A 22375-nucleotide genomic window follows, 5' to 3' on the forward strand; every position below is an offset into this window, starting at 1 on the left:
TGACATTTATAATCTACAGTTTTCATTTTATCCATTGTAAATTTTTTTCAATTTTATATTCTCACCTTAGAAACTTAGCTGTTCCTTCCCTAGATCTTGGCATGACTGACTTCCTAGTGTTCAACTCTGAGTAGCTGTCACCCCTTCCTGGAGGCTTTCCTGGAGGCTGTCTCAGCTGAAATGTTCCCCATACTGCTCTCGGTCACATTCTATCCCATTACCTTGGCCTCACCCACTTTCTCTTTCTGACAGAGGGATTTAGCTATCATAGTCAAAAGGTTATAGTGACTTTATAGAAATAATAGGTGTCCCTAATATAACTTTTAAACAGTTGCTATATGAGCACTTGACATTTTTAAGCTCATACAGTCCTCAAAAACAATTCTATGAGATGGTTGCTTTTATTATCCCTGATTTGCAGATGTGGAAAGTAAGGTGAGAAAGATCAAATAATCTAGGCTGTCAAGCTCTGGAGGCGAGGCCATGCTTTTAACCACTATGCCATGTTTCCAGTCAGTATAATATGAAATATTTCAGGTTCAAGATATAAATAATATCACTAAAAGTGGGTACTCGTCTATTAAGACGGGTAATGTTTCTGTATATTCTCCAGTGCACTGAAAGCCTTTATCCTTTTTCAGTTACATTTTCCTCCATCCCTAACGTGATTACCCTGTTTGTTCATTGAACAGATATTTTACCTTATAATAATTTTGTGAATAGCATAAATCACTATCTGAAATTATCTTACTTAATCATTTGTTTGCATTTATAAGCTTTTTGAAGGCAGGGCCTTGTTTTTCTTACGAACTATTATATTCCCAGGTTCTAGAACAGTGTCTTGCACTGATAGGTACTCAGGAAATATTTTGAACTACTGAAAACATTTTTTTCTGTGACAGTATTTGTTTGTTTGTTTTTTTATGCAGCAGGTTCTTATTAGTCATCAATTTTATACGCATCAGTGTATACATATCAATCCCAATCGCCCAATTCAGCACACCACCATCCCCACCCCCCCTGCGGTTTTCCCCCTTGGTGTCCATACGTTTGTTCTCTATGTCTGTGTCTCAACTTCTGCCCTGCAAACCGGATCATTTGTACCATTTTTCTAGGTTCCACATACATGCGTTAATATACGGTATTTGTTTTTCTCTTTCTGACTTACTTCACTCTGTATGACAGTCTCTAGGTCCATCCATGTCTCTACAAATGACCCAATTTCATTCCTTTTTATGACTGAGTAATATTCCATTGTATATATGTACCACATCTTCTTTATCCATTCCTCTGTCGATGGGCATTTAGGTTGCTTCCATGACCTGGCTATTATAAATAGTGCTGCAATGAACATTGGGGTGCATGTGTCTTTTTGGATTATGGTTTTCTCTGGGTATATGCCCCGTAGTGGGATTGCTGAGTCATATGGTAATTCTATTTTCAGTTTTGTAAGGAACCTCCATACTGTTCTCCATAGTGGCTGTATCAATTTACATTCCCACCAGCAGTACAAGAGGGTTCCCTTTTCTCCACACCCTCTCCAGCATTTGTTGTTTGTAGATTTTCTGATGATGCCCATTCTAACTGGTGTGAGGTGATACCTCATTGTAGTTTTGATTTGCATTTCTCTAATAATTAGTGATGAGCAGCTTTTCATGTGCTTCTTGGCCATCTGTATGTCTTCTTTGGAGAAATGTCTATTTAGGTCTTCTGCCCATTTTTGGATTGGGTTGTTTGTTTCTTTAATATTGAGATGCATGAGCTGTTTATATATTTTGGAGATTAATCCTTTGTCCGTTGATTCGTTTGCAAATATTATCTCCCATTCTGAGGACTGTCTTTTCGTCTTGTCTATGGTTTCCTTTGCTGTGCAAAAGCTTTGAAGTTTCATTAGGTCCCATTTGTTTATTTTTGTTTTTATTTCCATTACTCTAAGAGGTGGATCAAAAAAGATCTTGCTGTGATTTATGGCAAAGAATGTTCTTCCTATGTTTTCCTCTAAGAGTTTTATAGTGTCCAGTCTTACATTTAGGTCTTTAATCCATTTTGAGTTTATTTTTGTGTATGGGGTTAGGAAGTGTTCTAATTTCATTCTTTAACATGTAGCTGTCCAGTTTTCCCAGCACCACTTATTGAAGAGACTGTCTTTTCTCCATTGTATATCTTTGCCTCCTTTGTCATAGATTAGTTGACCATAGGTGCGTGGGTGTATCTCTGGGCTTTCTATCTTGTTCCATTGATCTATATTTCTGTTTTTGTGCCAGTACCATATTGTCTTGATTACTGTAGCTTTGTAGTATAGTCTGAAGTCAAGGAGTCTGATTCTTCCAGCTCTGTTTTTTTCCCTCAAGACTGCTTTGGCTATTCGGGGTCTTTTGTGTCTCCATACAAATTTTAAGATGATTTGTTCTAGTTCCGTAAAAAATGCCATTGGTAATTTGATAGGGATTGCATTGAATCTGTAGATTGCTTTGGGTAGTATAGTCATTTTCACAATATTTATTCTTCCAATCCAAGAACATGGTATACCTCTCCATCTGTTGGTATCATCTTTAATTTCTTTCATCAGTGTCTTATAGTTTTCTGCATACAGGTCTTTTGTCTCCCTAGGTAGGGAGGCAAAAGACCTACCTAGGGAGACAAAAGGTATGTAAAATACCTACAATTCCTAGGTATTTTATTCTTTTCGTTGCAGTGGTAAATGGGAGTGTTTCCTTAATTTATCTTTCAGATTTTTCATCATTAGTGTATAGGAATGCAAGAGATTTCTGTGCATTAATTTTGTATCCTGCAACTTTACCAAATTCATTGATTAGCTCTAGTAGTTTTCTGGTGACATTTTTACGATACTCTGTGTATAGTATCATGTCATCTGCAAACAGTGACAGTTTTACTTCTTTTCCAATTTGTGTTCCTTTTATTTCTTTTTCTTCTCTGATTGCCGTGGCTAGGACTTCCAAAACTATGGTGAATAATAGTGGTGAGAGTGGACATCCTTGTCTCGTTCCTGATCTTAGAGGAAATGCTTTCAGTTTTTCACCATTGAGAATGATGTTTGCTGTGAGTTTGTTGTATATGGCCTGTATTATGTTGTGGTAGGTTCCCTCTATGCCCACCTTCGGGACAGTTTTTATCATAAATGGGTGTTGAATTGTGTCAAAAGCTTTTTCTGCATCTATTGAGATATGGTTTTTATTCTTCAATTTGGTAATATGGTGTATCACATTGATTGATTTGTGTATATTGAAGAATCCTTGCATCCCTGGGATAAATCCCACTTGGTCGTGGTGTATGATCCTTTTAATGTGTTGTTGGATTCTGTTCGCTAGTATTTTGTTGAGGATTTTTGCATCTATATTCATCAGTGATATTGGTCTGTAATTTTCTTTTTTTGTAGTGTCTTTGTCTGGTTCTGGTATCAGGGTGATGGTGCCTCATAGAATGAGTTTGGGAGTGTTCCTTCCTCTGCAAATTTTTGGAAGAGTTTGAGAAGGATGGGTGTTAGCTGTTCTCTAAATGTTTAATAGAATTCACCTGTGAAGCCATCTGGTCCTGGACTTTTGTTTGTTGGAAGATTTTAATCACAGTTTCAATTTCATTACTTGTGATTGGTCTGTTCATATTTTCTATTTCTTCCTGGTTCAATCTTGGATGGTTATACCTTTCTAAGAATTTGTCCATTTCTTCCAGGTTGTCCATTTTATTGGCATAGAGTTGCTTGTAGCAGTCTCTTAGGAGGCTTTGTATTTCTACGGTGTCTGTTGTAACTTCTCCTCTTTCATTTCTAATTCTATTGATTTGAGTCTTCTCCCTCTTTTTCTTGATGAGTCTGGCTAATGGTTTATCAATTTTGTTTATCTTCCCAAAGAACCAGCTTTTAGTTTTATTGATCTTTGCCTTTTTTTTTTCTATTTCATTTATTTCTGCTCTGATCTTTATGATTTCTTTCCTTCTGCTAACTTTGGGTTTTGTTTGTTCTTCTTCTTCCAGTTCCTTTAGGTGTAAGGTTAGATTGTTTATTTGAGATTTTTCTTATTTCTTGAGGTAGGCTTGTATAGCTATAAACTTCCCTCTTAGAACCGCTTTTGCTGCATCCCATAGGTTTTGGGTCGTCGTGTTTTCATTTTCATTTGTCTCTAGGTATTTTTTGATTTCCTCTTTGATTTCTTCAGTGATCTCTTGGTTATTTAGTACCGTATTGTTTAGCCTCCATGTGTTTGTGTGTTTTACGTTTTTTTCCCTGTAATTCGTTGCTAATCTCATAGCATTCTGGTCAGAAAAGATGCTTGATATGATTTCAATTTTCTTACATTTACTGAGGCTTGATTTGTGAGCCAAGATGTGATCTATCCTGGAGAATGTTCCGTGCGCACTTGAGAAGAACGTGTAATCTGCTGTTTTTGGATGGAATGTCCTATATATATCAATTAAATCTATCTGGCCTATTGTGTCATTTAAAGCTTCTGTTTCCTTATTTATTTTCATTTTGGATGATCTGTCCATTGGTGTAAGTGAGGTGTTAAAGTCCCCCACTATTATTGTGTTAGTGTCGATCCTCTTTTATAGCTGTTAGCAGTTGCCTTATGTATTGAGGTGCTCCTATGTTGGGTGCATATATATTTATAATTGTTATATCTTCTTGGATTGATCCCTTGATCATTATGTAGTGTCCTTCCTTGTCTCTTGTAACATTCTTTATTTTAAAGTCTATTTTATCTGATATGAGTATAGCTACTCCAGCTTTCTTTTGATTTCCCTTTGCATGGAATATCTTTTTCCATCCCCTCACTTTCAGTCTGTATGTCTCCCTAGGTCTGAAGTGGGTCTCTTGTAGACAGCATATATATGGGTCTTGTTTTTGTATCCATTCAGCAAGGCTGTGTCTTTTGGTTGGAGCATTTAATCCATTCATGTTTAGGATAATTATCGATATGTATGTTCCTATGACCATTTTCTTAATTGTTTTGGGTTTGTTTTTGTAGGTACTTTTCTTCTCTTGTGTTTCCCACTTAGAGAGGTTCCTTTAGTATTTGTTGTAGAGCTGGTTTGGTGGTGCTGAATTCTCTTAGCTTTTGCTTGTCCGTAAAGCTTTTGATTTCTCTGTTGAATCTGAATGAGATCCTTGCCAGGTAGAGTAATCTTGGTTGTAGGTTCTTCCCTTTCATCACTTTAAGTATATCATGCCACTCCCTTCTGGCTTGTAGAGTTTCTGCTGAGAAATCAGCTGTTAACCTTATGGGAGTTCCTTTGTATGTTATTTGTCGTTTTTCGCTTGCTGCTTTCAATAACTTTTCTTTGTCTTTAATTTTTGCCACTTTGATTACTATGTGTCTCGGCGTGTTTCTCCTTGGGTTTATCCTGTATGGGACTTGCTGCGCTTCCTGGGCTTGGGTGGCTATTTCCTTTCCCATGTTAGGACGTTTTCGACTATAATCTCTTCAGATATTTTCTCGGGTCCTTTCTCTCTCTCTTCTCCTCCTGGGACCCCTATAATGCGAATGTTGTTGCATTTAATGTTGTCCCAGAGGTCTCTTAGGCTGTCTTCATTTCTTTTCATTGTTTTTTCTTTATTTTGTTCCGCAGCAGTGAATTCCACCATTCTGTCTTCGAGGTCACTTATCCGTTCTTCTGTCTCAATTATTCTGCTATTGATTCCTTCTAGTGTAGTTTTCATTTCAGTTATTGTATTGTTCATCTCTGTTTGTTCTTTAATTCTTCTAGATCTTTGTTAAACATTTCTTGAATCTTCTTGATCTTTGCCTCCATTCTTTTTCCAAGGTCCTGGATCATGTTCACTATCATTATTCTGAATTCTTTTTCTGGATGGTTGCCTATCTCCACTTCATTTAGTTGTTTTTCTCGGGTTTTATCTTTTTCCTTCATCTGGTACATAGCCCTCTGCCTTTTCATCTTGTCTATCTTTCTGTGAATGTGGTTTTTGTTCCACAGGCTGTAGGATTGTGGTAGTTCTTGCTTCTGCTGTCTGCCCTCTGGTGGATGAGGCTATCTAACTCTGTGATAGTATTTTTAATGACTACACTGTATTCCATTTTGTGGGTATACAGTACCTTAATTTAGCTATCTTGTGTTTAATTATTTCAGTTATTTTCTAATTTAAATTTGTGTTAGGTCATTGTGATGTTTAAATTTTAAATGACTAAATTTTTTATCATGATTTAGCAGGAGTAGAATTACCGGAAAGCTACACCCATTTTAAAGTTTCTCCATATATATTGCCAAATTCTGAAGATTTTTACCTTTTAATTACTGTGATCAGCAGGTTGAGGGCTTCTTCTTTTGTACTTTTGACCACACTAGTATTTTCACAAACTGGTAAATATTTCATTGTTTACTTTTTTCAGTGTTTGGATTACTAGTGAAATGGAGGTATTTTTCTTGTGCTGTTCCATTTATATTTGTTATTTTGTGAATTGTATATTTTTCTGTTGGTTGTTAGTTTTTTACTATTGATTTGGAGAAAATATTTATGAAGGATATCATTTTGTGTCAAATACTTTTCCTCACTTCATGGCATTTTATTTATATATTTATATGCCAAAATTAATTTTTCTGTGATCTGTTCTATTCTATGAAACTTTATTAGTTCTGTCTTTGATAACAAGTTTTGTGAGATATTTTTCTTTCCCCAAATTATGTAAATATTCACCTTTATCTACTTTTAGTATTTTTATCATTTTACTTTTTACTCTTAAATTGTCGTCAATTTGAAAACATTTCTAACTTCTTTTTTTTAAGGTTTGTTAGTATTGTACCAACAACATTGAGTGAATAATGCAGTTTTCCCCTCAGTAATTTTAAATGCTTGCTTTTTCATGGAGCATACTTGTATTATGTCCATTTCTGGGCTTTGTTTTCTGCTCTATTGATCTCTCTTTTTGCTTATAACATACAGTTTTTATGGCCTTCTAATATGCTTAATACTTAGCAGTATGAATCCCTCTTCAGTATTTTCCTTTCAATATTGTCTTAGTTATCCTCATGCGTATACTTACTTAATTTTTTATGAGATGTTCCCTTGTAAACTCATCCTCCAGAAAATTTCAGTAGAATTTTGATGATAATTGTATTAAATTTGGAGAGAACTCAGCCTTTAAAATAGAAAGTCTCACTCAGAGACATGGTATATTTGTGTACATTTTTTTAGTGGGTTCTGCATAGTTCTTAAGTCTATTCTGTTTCTGTTAGGAAATGCATACCCTCATTTAGTGGGTAAGCAAACAGAATGTAGATTCTGCACTTAATCTGCCAGGGGCTTGAATTACTTCCTGATATTATAACCTTGGGGGAGTTACTAAAGCTTTTTATTCCTTGGCTTCTTCATCTGGATGATGAGACAAATAGTAGTACTGTCTCATAGGGATTATTAGAATAAATGAGATCATATATGTAAAGCACTTAGAACCATTTCTCGTATGTGGAACAACTCAGTAATTGCTAGCTCTTATTAGTTCTGTATAATCGTATATATTTTTAATTGCTTCTGTTACTGAATTTTTCTATTTTCTTTCAGTTTTCAAAAAAATTCATTGTGAAATATATATATTTCCAAACGGTGTATCAATTACATGTATAATTTAGAGAATAATAATCAAGTGAATACTTACCCACCACACAACTTAAGTAATAAGGACATTATACAAATACCATACAAGTCTTCATGTACTCCTTTCCTATATCATTCTACCCTTTTCCCTTCAGGAGTGACCTTTATCTTGAATTTTTATTAATAATTCCCTTGCTTTATTGTTATATGGTCTTTGTAGATATTCGTAGTTAATTTTGTCTACCTTAGGACATCCTAAAGAGAATCATACTGTATGTATTTCTCTGTGAAGGGCTTTTTTTGTGCAGAATATCATATTTTGTAGACTTACCCATGTTGATGCTTTTAGCTACCATTTATGTTTGCTGTTGTATAGTCCACCACTGTAGGAATGGACTACAATTTATCCATTCTTCTGTTGATAGTCATTCAGATTATTTCAAGTTTTTTTGCTCAGATAACATTATTACGTATGTCTCTTCATACACATGTGTATATCTAGTATATGTAAGCTGGTTCACAGGGTATTTTCACTTTCAGTTTTACTAGGTAATACAAGCTGTTTGCCAAAACGATTGTACCAACTTATACTCTCACTGTTAGTATGTGAAAGTCCTTATTGTTTCATATCCTCAATCTTTGATTTTGTAAGTTTTAACAGTTTGCCATTTTAACAGTTAAGTGTTAGATGTGTCTCATTTTGACTCTAGTTAACCTTTCTGATTACTAATGAGGCTGAGCATCTTATCTCACATATATGGTCCATTTAAGTTTTCTGTTCTTTCCGATGCCCATTCATTTCTCTTTTATTTTTCTGTGGAGTTCTCTTTTTCTTATTGATCAAGAAAAACGAGTTTTAAAAAATTATTCATTATACTACTCCTTTATTGGTTATATACATTACAGACATCTTTTCCCAGTTTGTAGCTTGTCATTTTGCTTTTCTTAAGGTTTCTTATGATTATCATACATTCTTAAATTTAATACACAGTTTATCATTTTTTGGTAATTAACATTTTTGTGTCTTGTTTAAGAAATTATTCCTACACAGATATCAGAAGAATACTCTCAGAAAGATTGTCTTTTTAAAGTTTCATGTTTCTTTTGTTTTCACATTTCAGTTTTGCTGGAAATTATTATGATCTGTTGTAAGGTAGGGATTCAGGATTTGTTTTTTTTTCTTTATAAATAACTGGTTTAATCAGTATTTGTTAAACAGACTGTCTTTTCCTTGGTGATCTGCAGTACTCATTTTGTCATAAATTAAGTTTTCATATATGGTGGGTATGTTTCTGGGCTGTCTTCTGTTCTGTTGATCTAGTTTATGCCTGTGCAGTTACCACACTATCCTAAGTGCTTTATAACATGACTTTGGTACCTAGTGGGGCAAACCTCGTACCTTGTTCTTTTTCAGGAGTTAATTTGCTACTCTCGGCTCCTTGATCTTTTTTTTTTTTTTAATAAATTTATTTTGTTTATTTATTTTTGGCTGCTTTGGGTCTTCATTGCTGCGCGCAGGCTTTCTCTAGTTGTGGTGAGCGGGGACTCCTCTTCGTTGTGGTGCGCAGGCTTCTCATTGTGGTGGCTTCTCTTGTTGTGAAGCATGGGCTCTAGGCCCGCGGGCTTCAGTAGTTGTGGCACGTGGGCTCTAGAGCTCAGGCTCAGTTGTGGCGCACAGGCTTAGTTGCTCCACGGCATGTGGGATCTTCCCAGATGAGGGCTCAAACCCATGCCCCCTGGATTGGCAGGCCGATTCTTAACCACTGTGCCACCAGGGAAGCCCCTCCTTGATCTTTGATATAAACTTTAGAGTCTACTGGGCAAAATCTACAAGAACTTAGGGTTTTTATTGGAATTACACTGGCTATAGATTCCTCTGCTGAGAATTGGTATCTTTACAATATTAAATCTCTCCATTTATTTAGTCTTCTTTAATGTCTTTCAGTAAAGATTTATCATTTCTCCATTAAAAGACTTTCATAGCTTTTATTAAATTTGACAAATTATTTTATAGTTTTTCTGCTATTACATGATTTTTTCTAATTACCTTTTGTTTTTCTCCCTTTAAATGTAGCAGTTTACTTTGTATCCAGCAACCTTATTAAACTCCCTTATTAATGATAAAACTTTGTAGGTTATTTCTTGATTTTCTGTAAATGATGACAGTTTTATTTCTTCCTTTCTAGATCTTATGCTTCTTGTTTAACTTTTCTTTGGGTATAACTTCTAATTGAAATAGTATTGGTGTACCTCCTTGTCTTTTTAGGAGTGTTTTTAAGTTTCACCAGTAAATAAGGTCTTTGTTGTAGATTTTTGCTTTCGACATCTCCTTTCCCCCACTCTCCCACTTATAAATCTCTGTTCTGAATAGAAATGAACAGGAAAACAGATACACTTATTTCCAGAGCCTATCACTATGCTTGGTACATTAGAGCTGTCAATTTGTTGCATGAATGAATGAATATAGTAGGACTGACTACTTGTGCTTCTGTGGTTGTCGTTGGCTGTGGTATAGCAGCTCAGAAATGCTTGTTCAATCTTTATCTTAGAGAAAGAGTTAAAGCGATTAATGTATGTATTACATTTCTAACATTTCAGGAGAGGAAATTAGCACACTGAATTTTAGAATTTGAATACAATTATTTGGAGACAAACCATATTTTTTTTCTATTTCTCATTCAGTGATGCTTACAATATTGTAAATTAAGGATCCATTTAAAATATACACAGGTGCATTTTAGGCTAAATTTTCTGAAGATTTATTCTGTTTAGGGACTTTGTTTTTATCCATACTTTTAGGAACATCCTTGTGATGTAGATTAGATTTGTAAATTTAGTACTGTGCTGGTTCTGTGAAGTTCTAATTAAAGCCTGAGCAGTTTATGATACTAATAATCAACAAATTAATTTGTGAAGTCTCCTTTATAATTCAGATTAGACACTTTCTGCTTTTCTGCCTTTCCCTGTACCTGTTTTTATTTTTAAACAGATGAGGAAATTAAGGCATAAAGGTAGAGATTCCCTGAATTTGGTGTACTGCTTACTGCAGTAGACCACTTGGCTTCTGTGAGAATTGTGAACTACCTGCTTTCTAGGTATGTGCTGAAATTGCCATTGCTGAAAATCTGCAAGTCTTGCTAATAAAGAAAATTCTTATTCAGTCAATTTATATGTTAGGACACCAACAGCTGACTAAAAGGTCTGCTTCTGAATTTGTAGAGAAGAGAAAGGTACAGTAAGTTTGCAAGAGGATATATTTTTTCTATAAAAGGAGCTGTTTGTTTTTTCCTTCATCTTTTTGCTCCCTTAATACCTCCTTCCTACTCGATGTTGACCATTGAGCATTAGTTCTAGATTTTTGTTTCTCCACTGGAGATGACCTTGCCCTCCAGGAGACATCTGACAATATTTGGAGACATTTTTGGTTATCACAGGGAGAAATGCTGCTGGCATGGGGTGGGTAGAGGTCAGGGACGCTGCTAACCATCCTAACTGCACAAGGTGGTCTCCCACAGTCGAGAATTTTGTGGCCCAAAATGTCAGTAGTGCTGAGGTTAAGAAACCTTCCCTAGATAATGGTGTTTACTTTTGGTTTTGAACTGGAAAGAGAACTTTAATGCCTATTTGTTAAAAGGCATTATTGGTGTCTTAGACTGTAGCCTTTAGAGTTAGACCTGGTGTTCAAATCTTTTCTCAGTCCTTACTGGTTATGAGTACCTACATTCACGTGTGAAGGAAAAGAACCAGAAAGAGCAGATATGATAACACATTGTAGAGTGATGAGGAAGTATTATTTGTGTCCTCCCTTCCCACCTGAACTCCATATGCCAATGACTTGACTTGTTTTGTTTACTCCTCTGAGACCATAGGCAAGTTTTTACACCTTTCCGTTTTCAGTTTTTTCATCTGTAAAATGAGGAGGATAGTATTTATATCATAGATTTTTAGGGGAATGTTTCATGAGAAAATGCAAATAAAGCATGTGCCCCTATGACTGGAATGTATTAAGTATTTAGTAAATATTTGCTTTGTTATTAATAATAATTTTATGTTCCAATTATAATCATTTGGACTTGCTATCAGAAATGATGTATAAAACTGGGTAAGATTGTCCATCAGCTGATGAGTGAATAAACAAAATGTGTTCTATCCATACAATGGAATATTATTTGGCCATAGAAAGGTATAAAGCACTGATACGTGCTACAACATTGATGAACCTTGAAAACATTGTTCTAAGTGAAAGAATGACGTCAGTTACAGAAGACCACGTATTATGTGATTCCATTTATATGAAAAAAAATCCAGAATAGGCAAATTTATAGAGACAGAAAGTAGATCAGTGGTTGCTTAGGGCTGGGGGGAGGAGGGTTGGGAAGGGTAATAGCTAAATGGGTTTGCTTTTGAGATGATAAAAATGTTTTAAAATCAGCTGTGGTGATGGATGCACAACTTTATGAATATACTAAAAATCATTGAATTGCACAGTTTCAGTGGATGAATTGTAAGGTATGTGAATTACATATCCTTAAAGCTGATGCATATAAACTAGGGAAGATGAGGGCTCTTTATCCTTTCTGTGGTATAGAACATTTTATTCCTTGGTCTTCACCTTGCTCTCCATCTTCTGATTTCTTTGCAATCTTAATTAGAGAATGCATTCCAATGGAGTTAACAGTATTGCTGGTTATTACTCATCACTAGTTCAGTGGGTGATAGCTGCCTGTATATACACACTTGAGATTTTGCCAAATTAGAAAAATATTTCTCATTCCGGCCTAGATAGCCGTGTGACTTAACACCAAATGGCCAGCAACTTGGTAATACTCCACTTTTCTCACACATGGACATTTGTATGTGGACTTGGCCATCATGTTTGTACCTGAGTTCCATTATGTTTTATTTTTGTAAATGGGTAACAAGTTAGAAAGATAATTTCTGTTAGCTAACTGTAGCCAGTGGCCTAGAGTTAGAGACCCAATGAGCAAACAGGGACATGGTAGTTATGAGACCATTAATTTAAAAAACACACTAGAATTCAAACAGCTATTGTGATAAATACATAAATGGAAGGTGAACTTGTAAGCATATTGTATTTTGCCTATATCTTTTGATTGCAGCTGTTGTAATCCCCACCCAAACAGGCTTAAGGTAATTTATGGCTCACATTACCAAAAAGTCTATGTTTAAGGGATGTCTTCAGATGGGGCAACGTGTAGAATTTCAAGTAGCTTCATGACTCTGGTTCCCTTTACCAGGCTGTGCTTTTCTTTTAGTTGGCTTCTTAGACAGGCTCTCCCCTTATGGTTGTAAAATGGCTGCAGCAGCTCCAGGACTCATCTTCTCAGCATTAAGACAAGCAGATAGAGAGAAGTTTCTTCTCTCAACAGTAGAACACTTCTGGCCTGAGTTGGGTCATGTGCTTGTTCTAGAACTACTAGTTGCTGTGACCAAGAGATAGGGATAGGCTGATTGACTTTGGCCAGTAGAGCTTACCCCTGAACTTGAGAGTGGGGTCAGCATTACCCACAGCCATATGAGAGATTGGGATGAGGTGATTCACCAGAATAATTTGGAGTTGCTTTTTTTGTTGTTGTTAACCAGGAGGTTGAATTAGATGCTAGATGGTGAGATAGCTTATGTCCACAATAATGTTGAGCATATATGCTAGAGCTTTTATCCTTGATAATAATAGCTAAAAAATTTATTGACCGACTTTGTATACCAGGTAGAATGAGTAAAAATCTTTGGGCAAAAATAGGATTATGATAACTTTTAGGCCTGAATTGTTCTAAAAGTTGTGTTCTTGAGGAACCTTATTATAAAATTGTCTAGGGGACTTCCCTGGCGGTCCAGTGGTTAAGACTCCCCGCTTCCACTGCAGGGAGTGCGGGTTCGATCCCTGGTCATGGAACTAAGGTCCCGTATGCCGAGTGGCTCCCCCACTAAAAAGAAAATTTCTTGAACTGAATAAAAATGAAAATACAACATATCAACTTAAAATTTTTTTTAATTGTCTAAGTTTTTTGAAATTTGGTGTGATCTTTTTTCCTTATTTTGGGATCCCATTATCTTTAAGTTCTATATGTGGACTTCCTAGTTCTTTGAACCTAGTACTTTTCTCTTTTGTCTTTCTAATGCCTGTTTTTACTACATAGCATCATTTCACTTTTTAAACTTGTGCCTTCTAACTCTACACATGCAAGTCTAAAATCTTAGGTTCCCAGCTCTGTGAAACAAGTTAGTATCCTAGTTAATTCTGTTAACTTAAGAAATACAGATACAGATAGCTTGACCAGGATAATTGCTCTCATGCATGTTCGTCATTGTATCATGCAGCTCAATCAGACTGTGCTCTTGGAGAGATCAGGGAGTGTAAGATCTGATTACTTTCTGACCAATTTCTCTTTGCTGTTAGGAAACAAAAGGCAAATAATTTCTTTGCTAGAGTGGTTTTATGGCACATATCATAAAATATGTGCTATATTTAGTATGGTACAATTGTAATCAAGGCCAGTTTCTAATATTGGATTGGATATAGACAGTTTGGGAGAGAGTTTTAAATGTTTTGGAGTAGTGACATGGTTATAAAATAGTTCAAATTATCAGACTTATAAAAGAAGAATGATTTTTTTTCAATTTGCTGTATTAAATATCTGAACCTGTTAGTTGTACAGAAAAAAGGATAATAATTTAAAAAACAAACAGAAAGAAAACCATTGGTGTCAGAATAATGACAGTTGTTCTCCTTTTCTCATTTTTTCCCCACAGTGATCCTGGTGGGGGCATTGAAATGTCGGAGTTCATTCGAGAGGCCACACCCCCAGTTGGTTGCAGTTCAAGAAATTCTTATGCTGGCCTCGATCCAAGCAACCAGGTAGGAACCTGTGCTGTTTTATTTTGCTTTTTTCCCTCCTCCTGATGGTGGTCTCAGGTATTCTCTTGTCTGTAACAGTCAGTCAGTGTTTGGGTTTATCTTGCTGATTAATAGTATTTTGATTGTTTACTGATTATCTTTTATTACTATTATTTTAAACAGAATTTTCACATTAATTAAGTACTTCGTTGCTGAGCACATACCACATGCTCATTGCCCAGGGGTAGTTTTGATCGAGACAGTTGTGGTGAGTGCCCTTAGGAACTTTAGCTCCTAGTGTGTGCTTATTTACCTTCATGGTGTCTGTCTGTATTGGAGACATATAGGTTATCCCTTGTGCTTTTCTCAGTCTCTTTTTATAGAATGAAATGACTTAGTCCTTAAATATGGCTGCACATTTTATATTCTTAATTAAACCTGGCCTTTCTTCTTACTGACAAATATTAGCAACATCAGATTACCCTGAGGAATAAGCCTACACTTTTGCAACAAACTTTTGAAGAGCCACACCTTTTTTCTTTTTTTTCTCTTTTTCTTTTTTTCTTTTTCGTTAGGACAAAAGGACACAGCAATGGCCAGCCACCTTTGGTAACTCTACCCTTGGCATCATGTCCATTAGAACTTACCCTACTTTTTTTGGGGAGGGAGTCCCATCTTGAATGTAATTATTGCACGTCTGCACCTAAATGCACAGCACATCTAATTTGGTTTTCCTTAAAATATTAACTCTTGAATAAAAAAGGGCAGATAACAGAAGCTATTGTGCTACTTAGATTTTGGTGTTTTAGTTTTATACTGTTTTATACCAAAAGAAATTATTGACATAATTATTGTTATCCTTTAGGGAAGCTGAAGTGGGGAAGTAAAGTTGGGCTTTTTGTATATCGGTAGAGATATTACCAATATAGACATACTATGTTTCTCGCACATGTTTTATTATATAGATCTTATTGCACATTATCATAGTTGTATATAAATGTCTTCTATACTAGATAGTGAACTCCTTGAACACAGTAGCTCTATCATAGTCATTGTGATCATTCTTTCCTTCCTGCCACTGCTACCCTTCTCCTTTCCATCTTCTACTCTCCATTGCCACCCCCGCCCCGTCCCTCTCTTCCCTTTTATCACTTATCTTCCTTAAAATATTTTAGTGCCTGATGGTATTTAAGGCATTTTGTTTGTCCGGGATGTGGAGTGGGTCTTACCCTCAAAGAGTTTGCAGTTTCCTAGTAGATGTCTATAAGTAACTGAAGTTATAAATATGATATATGTTACCAAGTAAATGTAAGTACATGATACAAAGTAATAGTTGTCATAGGAATGGTACAGAAAAGGGGCTATAGATTTCAGAGGAGAAAGTAATTGTTTCCAGCTAGAGAGAGGGGCAAGGCTTCATGGAGGAGGTGGCCTTGCCTGATTGCTCTTTAGTTGGAAGTAATTTTTCTTCTCTGGCATCCCATAATCCTTCCTGGACTTTCCTTTGGCACTTATCAAAGAGAAGAAACACTGGACCATCTTAGTTTGTGCAAACCTGTTAAGTAAAAACTTTACCTCTAAGTGTATGAAGATATCATTTTTTTCTTAATTTTTTCCTTTTCTGAATGTGTTTATTTTTAGAAAGTTAGCAAATAACAAGAAGAAAATAAAAATCATCTGTAATGTCATAATCAAAAAAACTTTTTAAACAGAGAGATTTTAGTGTGCTTGTTCTTTGGAACTTGATTCTCTTTACTGACTATATCATGAATGTTAATATTATTAAGTGTTTTTCTGCAGTGACATTTTGGGGACTGTATTGCATTCTTTTATTTGTATGCACTGTGGTTTATATTTTCAATCCCTTATTGTTTCATGTGTGAACAGTCACAACTCCATTATATTTGGGGGGGGATAAACTTTAAATAATACAGAGAAGCATGAAGAATAAAACATAACCACCCATTGTATCTGTTAAGATTGCTTTTGTCACCAAATAATAGAACTCAACTAATTAGGTGACTTAAAGAAATAGTTTATGTTTGTCACCTAAGTTTGGAGCTGGTTTAATAGCATTTGTTCAGCAGCTCAATAATATTAGGGCTCTGGGTTGGAATTTCCCTAGTTCTTTTGGTTTTTCCTTAGAGTTGCAGGATGAGCACAGCAGCTTCAATTATGATCCTGTTGAAAAGTTAAGAAGCAGGTGACAGTGTGGGGCAGAGTTGTCCTTGGTCATCATCTTCTCAGACATGAAAAGGTCTTTCCTCAAAGCCCTCCAGCAGACTCTCCCATATATTCATTGAGCAGGACTAGAGCACACACCTAGATCAGAGTCTGGGCCCTCTTCTCATAAATCAAAAGATATATGCCCAACATTTGAACAAAACGGGAAGCTTGTTAAGGAGAGAAAAAGAGAACACTTTGAGGTTGTGAGCAAATGACTACCGTACGCATATTCAAAAAACATTTTTTTTTTAAGTTTAAATTCTTAGAAGGGTGGCATGAAATGCTGTTTTTTGTTTGCTTACTTGTTTTTAAACTTCTGTCTAGGAAGTTACATGTTTATTATTCTAGTAGAAAAATAACATATGTTAGTTTTATAACTTGTTTAGCAGGTGTGATAAGAATGAAACTCTTTTGCAGTAAAATGCTTTTTGGCCTTTTTCTTTCTGTCTAGTTGCAGTGCCTTTTATGGCTAATTGAAAGCAGAAATTGGGACAAATCAGGAGAATCAAACTTAATAAACAGTTCAAAAAATATTGCAAAGCTCATTTTTTTTATTGGCTACATAAGAATTTATTAGTAGTTTTAACCTGTATGTGTATGCTTATTTTTACTTACTTTTTCACTGACATATAACTTTTATACAGCATAGTATACACTTATTAAGTGTACGGTTCAGTGGATTTTTACATATGTGTACACCCATTTAATTGCCGTCCATACCAAGAAAGTCCCTCATGCCCCTTCAAAGTCAATTAACCTATATTTTGACCAAATTTCTCATTGTATACTTCTGTTCAGTTGAATCAATGAAAGAAAAGATTTGGCAAAATATGAGTATTATATGAATGTTCTTGATTTTAGTATAAGGTGTTAAATTTGCTTGACTATTTTCTTCTTGAATCCCTTGAAAACAGGTTATAAAAAGAGTTACTCAGACTTGTTGATTTAGTAACTGTCATGTTATATTTGGTTTCCTTAATGTGTTCATGGAATTTGTGGTATTTGTTTCTATGATTTTTATGATAGTATAATATATGATGGTTATGAAATTTTAGGGACGTCTTATACCATCTTGACTATAAGCCCTAAAAGCTCCGCAGATATCAGTATGCTGTTTATAGAGTTTGTGCTAAAAATTCCTTTTTCTTAGATGCCTTAGTTTTTTTATATTCTTTAAAAATATGTTATAGCAGCCTACAAAGAAGTACTTACTTTCTGTCTGAAACTCAGGAAAGAACATATTGATCTACTAACAATTTGAAAGTAAGATTTAGGTTGCTCTTTGTAAGTATGTTATGTCCTCCAAACTTTCCCTTTCTATGCCCTGATAAGTCTAAATTTATTTCAGGTAGACTTAACACCTAGTTTTGCTTTTGTTTATAACTTGAACATGTCATGATGCAATATAAAAATGACAATGACCGTTTGGCACGGATTGTTTGAGGTTGGAGGCTCTTGCCCTGGGGGCTCCATCAGTCCTGAGTACGCAGAGGGATTCAGTGTCTCAGCAAATTTGTACTAGATGCTCAGCATGCGCCACAGCAGACAGGGAGTGCGGCTCTGATATATCATGGCCTTTTGGTGAAAGTGACTGATAACATGTTTTGATAATATAATTTCATTTGATAATCTTGCTAGTCTGTGCTGATGGCGTAGCTAGCATTTTGTTTACTTCATGTCATGTTTTCAGATTGGATCTGGTTCCTCTCGTCTTGGAACAGCAACAACTATTAAAGGTAGGTGTGATCTAATCCAAAAGTTACCTCTGACTTTCCATTTCTTTTTTGTTTGTAGTAAAGATAACTGTATCATATATTTACATGTAATGAAAAATCATTCTTGAAATTATTTTGTGGATAAAATTATGTATCTTTTTTTATGGTAAACTTTTAAAAAATTTTATTTATTTAATTTATTTATTTTTGGCTGCATTGGGTCTTCATTGCTGCGCGCAGGCTTTCTCTAGTTGCGGCGAGCGGGGGCTACTCTTCGTTGCGGTGCGCGGGCTTCTCATTGCGGTGGCTTCTCTTGTTGCGGAGCATAGGCTCTAGGCGTGTGGGCTTCAGTAGTTATGGCTCATGGGCTCTAGAGCGCAGGCTCAGTAGTTGTGGTGCACGGGTTTAGTTGCTCCGCGGCATGTGGGATCTTCCCGGACCAGGGCTCGAACCCGTGTCCCCTGCATTGGCAAGCAGATTCTTAACCACTGCATCATCAGGGAAGCCCAAAATTATGTATCTTATATTAAAGATTAATTGATTTAAATTGTGGTCTCCTTTCATCATTCAAATTTCATAAAAGTATTTGACCATTTCATTACATTGTATGAATTATAAATTTTGATCTTTAAGAAACTTCTTTGCCTTGAGGGAAAATACTTTCATGGGTTTTGATGAGGTTCATAGAAAACTAATTTAATGTGAAACCTTTAAATTGGGCACGAATAAGACACTAAAAAAAAGGTTTTTTCCTGTACATCTTATATATCCCTTTTATTCAATACATCTATTTCAGATAAATTCATTATTATTTTTGCCCTATAATTTTATAACTCTCTAATTTTCCCTGGGAGGGGATTTTATGTTGTTTCAACTTGTTATTACATGATTTGCATTTCCTTTTTAAAGCTTCTTTTGAAAGAAATAGTTGTATTAGCTAATATTATGAGGCTTTCCGTATTTGGTTTGTCGCACTATGAGAATAATTATGTGATCTGACAGTCCACGATACTTCCTGTTAGTTTAATGCATCTCCCATCATTGTAACCCTTGATACAAAAACTGCTTTAGTTAATAAATATCTACTGTACTCCCTCATGTCCTTCCTTGTTATGCCACACTGTACGGCCTTACTTTTCATATAATGTTTTCATGGGTCTCTCTTCACTTTGTAGGAGATACAGACACCGCCAAGACTTCTGATGATATCAGTTTAAGCCTGGGCCAGAGCTCTAGTCTTTGTAAGGAAGGAAGTGAAGAACAAGGTAAGAACATTTTACTTGATGATGACCTTATGTATTATGGTGACCAGGGTGAGTTTGTGGAATGTGCTGCTCATATTTTGGCAGAAACTTATAATAATTTAATATGGTATTTTTAGAAACATTAAAATAAAATGATTTGCTAGCATAACAGTAACACAGTGTTATAAGTACTTACAGCTTTCTGGAATTCAGCTACACATGTTCTGCCAAGTAAACAGGGAAACTTTATGAGCATATGCCCCAGAATGAATGTGAGATGGGAGATAAGAATCTGCTATTCCTTTAATTGGTCAGAGCATCTTGCTTAGCTTAGTGATAACCTAGTATGTAAAACTGTTCCTTTCCATTCAGTATGACGTCTAAATGCCAACTGCTGCATATGTTGCCCAACTGCAGAAACAACAGTGTGTTTTCACAGAGAAATAACTTGCTGTTGGACTTACTGAGAAACTGTCTGCTTCCAGCTTGGTGCCTTCCTGTAGCAGATTTTTAATTTTTAATAGAAATTTTGGTTTTAAGTGGTATTTTTTTTTCTCCTTATTCAACTCCATTATAAATGAGTATTTTGGATTTTATAGAGTTCCTTTTTTTTTTTAAGAACTGCCACATTTTCAAGTTTGGTTTTTAATTTTCAAACATGAAAGGATGGATATGTCATACCCATTTCAAGTGGAGATTATCCCAGGTTATATAATCAGTGAGCCGAAATTGGATTAGAAACCTGTCTCCCTGTTTCCAGCCTGTTGTTTTTATTAGCTTATGGGTGATGTTTGGTAGGCAGGCAAGGTGATAAATTTCCTGTACTGAATTATGAAACTTATTTATGAAGTTACAAATAGATCACTGAATTGTGACATTTTCCCATTAATTTAGTGTTTTACCCAGGTTTAATTCTTGCAAGTATATTTTGTTCCTGGTACTTAGCATTCTAGGTTTATCACTGTAGCTGCTTTTTTGGAATTACAGTACCTCGTCATTGTTTGTTTGCTTCTGTGGACCGCCCCTCACAACCTACCCCTCTCCCCTTAAAAATACTTTTAAACATACTATATGGTATGGAAGGCATTTTCTTATAAAAAGGAAAGGCGAATTAATCTCTTTGAGAATTACAGTATTCCTTTCTATAATATGTAATCATTAGTGTCTCAGAAACTGGATAGTGATCTTAGAGGGGCTGGTGCCACTACCATTACGGGTCATAGGTCTCTATTTTCCTCTGGAAAGTACCTTGTGCAAGCAGGTTGGGAATTATATTCCTATAAATCTACCCTGGCAGATACATATTGACATAGATAATGGTGTTTGACAGTCACTGAGTGCATACTGTTGCCCTGTGGGGGGTCAGCACACTTCCTCTGTAAAGCTTTGTTGACCACGTGGTCTCGCTTGCAGCCACTCAGCTCTGCCACTGTACAGTGAAAGAGGCCGTAAACAACATATAAATGGGTGGGAATGTCTGTGTTACACTAAAACTTTACTTACAAACAGGCAGAGGGCCTCTTTGGCTCTACAGGCCTTAGTTTATCAAACCCTGGTTTAGGTCTTTTTCTAAGCACTTTATATCCATTCACCCAGTTAATCTTCACGACAAGCATTTGAAGTTAATACGGTTGTTATTTTCACTTTATAGATGAGCGTATCATAGCTTAGAGCAAAGTTATAAGAAACTTGCCCAAAGTCACCCATCTGCAAAGTGGCAGTTCTGTAGTTCAAATCGAGTTCTAAATCCTGCTTTTAATCACTATGCTATACTACTTTTATACAGTTTTATAACTTGCTTTTATCATGTAACATTTTCACACGTATTTCACATTTAACAATTATTATTGAGTACTCATATGTGCCTGGTACCAGTCTAAGTACTAGAAATAATGGGTGAACAGACAAAAATTTCTATCCTTGTGGCTTCCATACTACTAGTACGGAAACATACTATTATAAATCAAATCTAGATGTAGTAATAGAGACAGAGGATAGGGCATGCTGGGGGCTCTGGCCATCGTTAACTTTAAATAGAATGGTTGAGGGAAAACCTCGCTAAGCGCAAAGACCTGAAGGAGGTGAAGGAGCGAGCTCTTGGGATATTTGGGAGGAAGGAGGCCTCCATGCAGAGGTAGCAGCACAGGCAAAAGTCCTAAAGCAGGAACATGCCTGTCAGGTTTGAGAAATAGTGGGGCTGGTACAGAGTAAGTGAGAGGCCAAATTACAGTCTTGTAAGCCATTTTGAAGATTTTGCTTTTAATTTCCAGGGAGATGATGAACTGCTATGTAGGGTTTTGAGCAGAGAAGTGTCATCATCTGTGTTACGTTTTAACAGTTGTTCTGGCTCCTGTGTTGAGAATATATTAAAAGGGGCAAAGGCTGTTGCAGGGAGCTCAGTTAGCAGATTATTGCAATAATCAGGGCACAGATCAGGGTAGTGAGAAGTGGTCTGACTGTGTGTGGCAGATGTTAAATGAGAGATATGGATGGATTTGGAAATACTGTGTGAGAGAAGTAGTAGTCATAGATGACTCTAAGATTTTTGGGTTAAATAATGGGGAGGATGGAGTCTCCATTAACTGGAAGGGGGAAGACTGAGAAGGAGCAGATTTAGGAGTGGGGAGAGCATGGTGGAGGACAAGAGAGGGAGTTCAGTTTGGGCATATCAAGTATGAGTTGCTGTTAGACTTCTAAGCAGCAGTAATTGGTAGATAATTAGATAGGTCTGGATTTCGGGTAAGAAATCTGGGTTGGGGTTTTAAATTTA

At 35.9% G+C, this 22375-nt stretch overlaps 1 protein-coding gene across 6 annotated transcripts in view; it reads left to right on the plus strand.

Annotated features, from left to right (window-relative positions):
• Positions 1–22375, plus strand: part of PCNX1 (pecanex 1) — a 166580-nt gene that overhangs the window by 34911 nt on the left and 109294 nt on the right. For all 6 annotated transcript variants that reach the window (XM_036841725.1, XM_036841727.1, XM_036841726.1 and 3 more), the window contains exons 3-5: positions 14336–14441; positions 18337–18382; positions 19537–19626. In XM_036841725.1, the coding sequence (XP_036697620.1) occupies positions 14336–14441; positions 18337–18382; positions 19537–19626 (242 nt within the window). The remainder of the gene's footprint in view (positions 1–14335; positions 14442–18336; positions 18383–19536; positions 19627–22375) is intronic.

Source organism: Balaenoptera musculus, chromosome 2, assembly GCF_009873245.2.
Source record: "Balaenoptera musculus isolate JJ_BM4_2016_0621 chromosome 2, mBalMus1.pri.v3, whole genome shotgun sequence".
Lineage (NCBI taxonomy): Eukaryota > Metazoa > Chordata > Mammalia > Artiodactyla > Balaenopteridae > Balaenoptera > Balaenoptera musculus.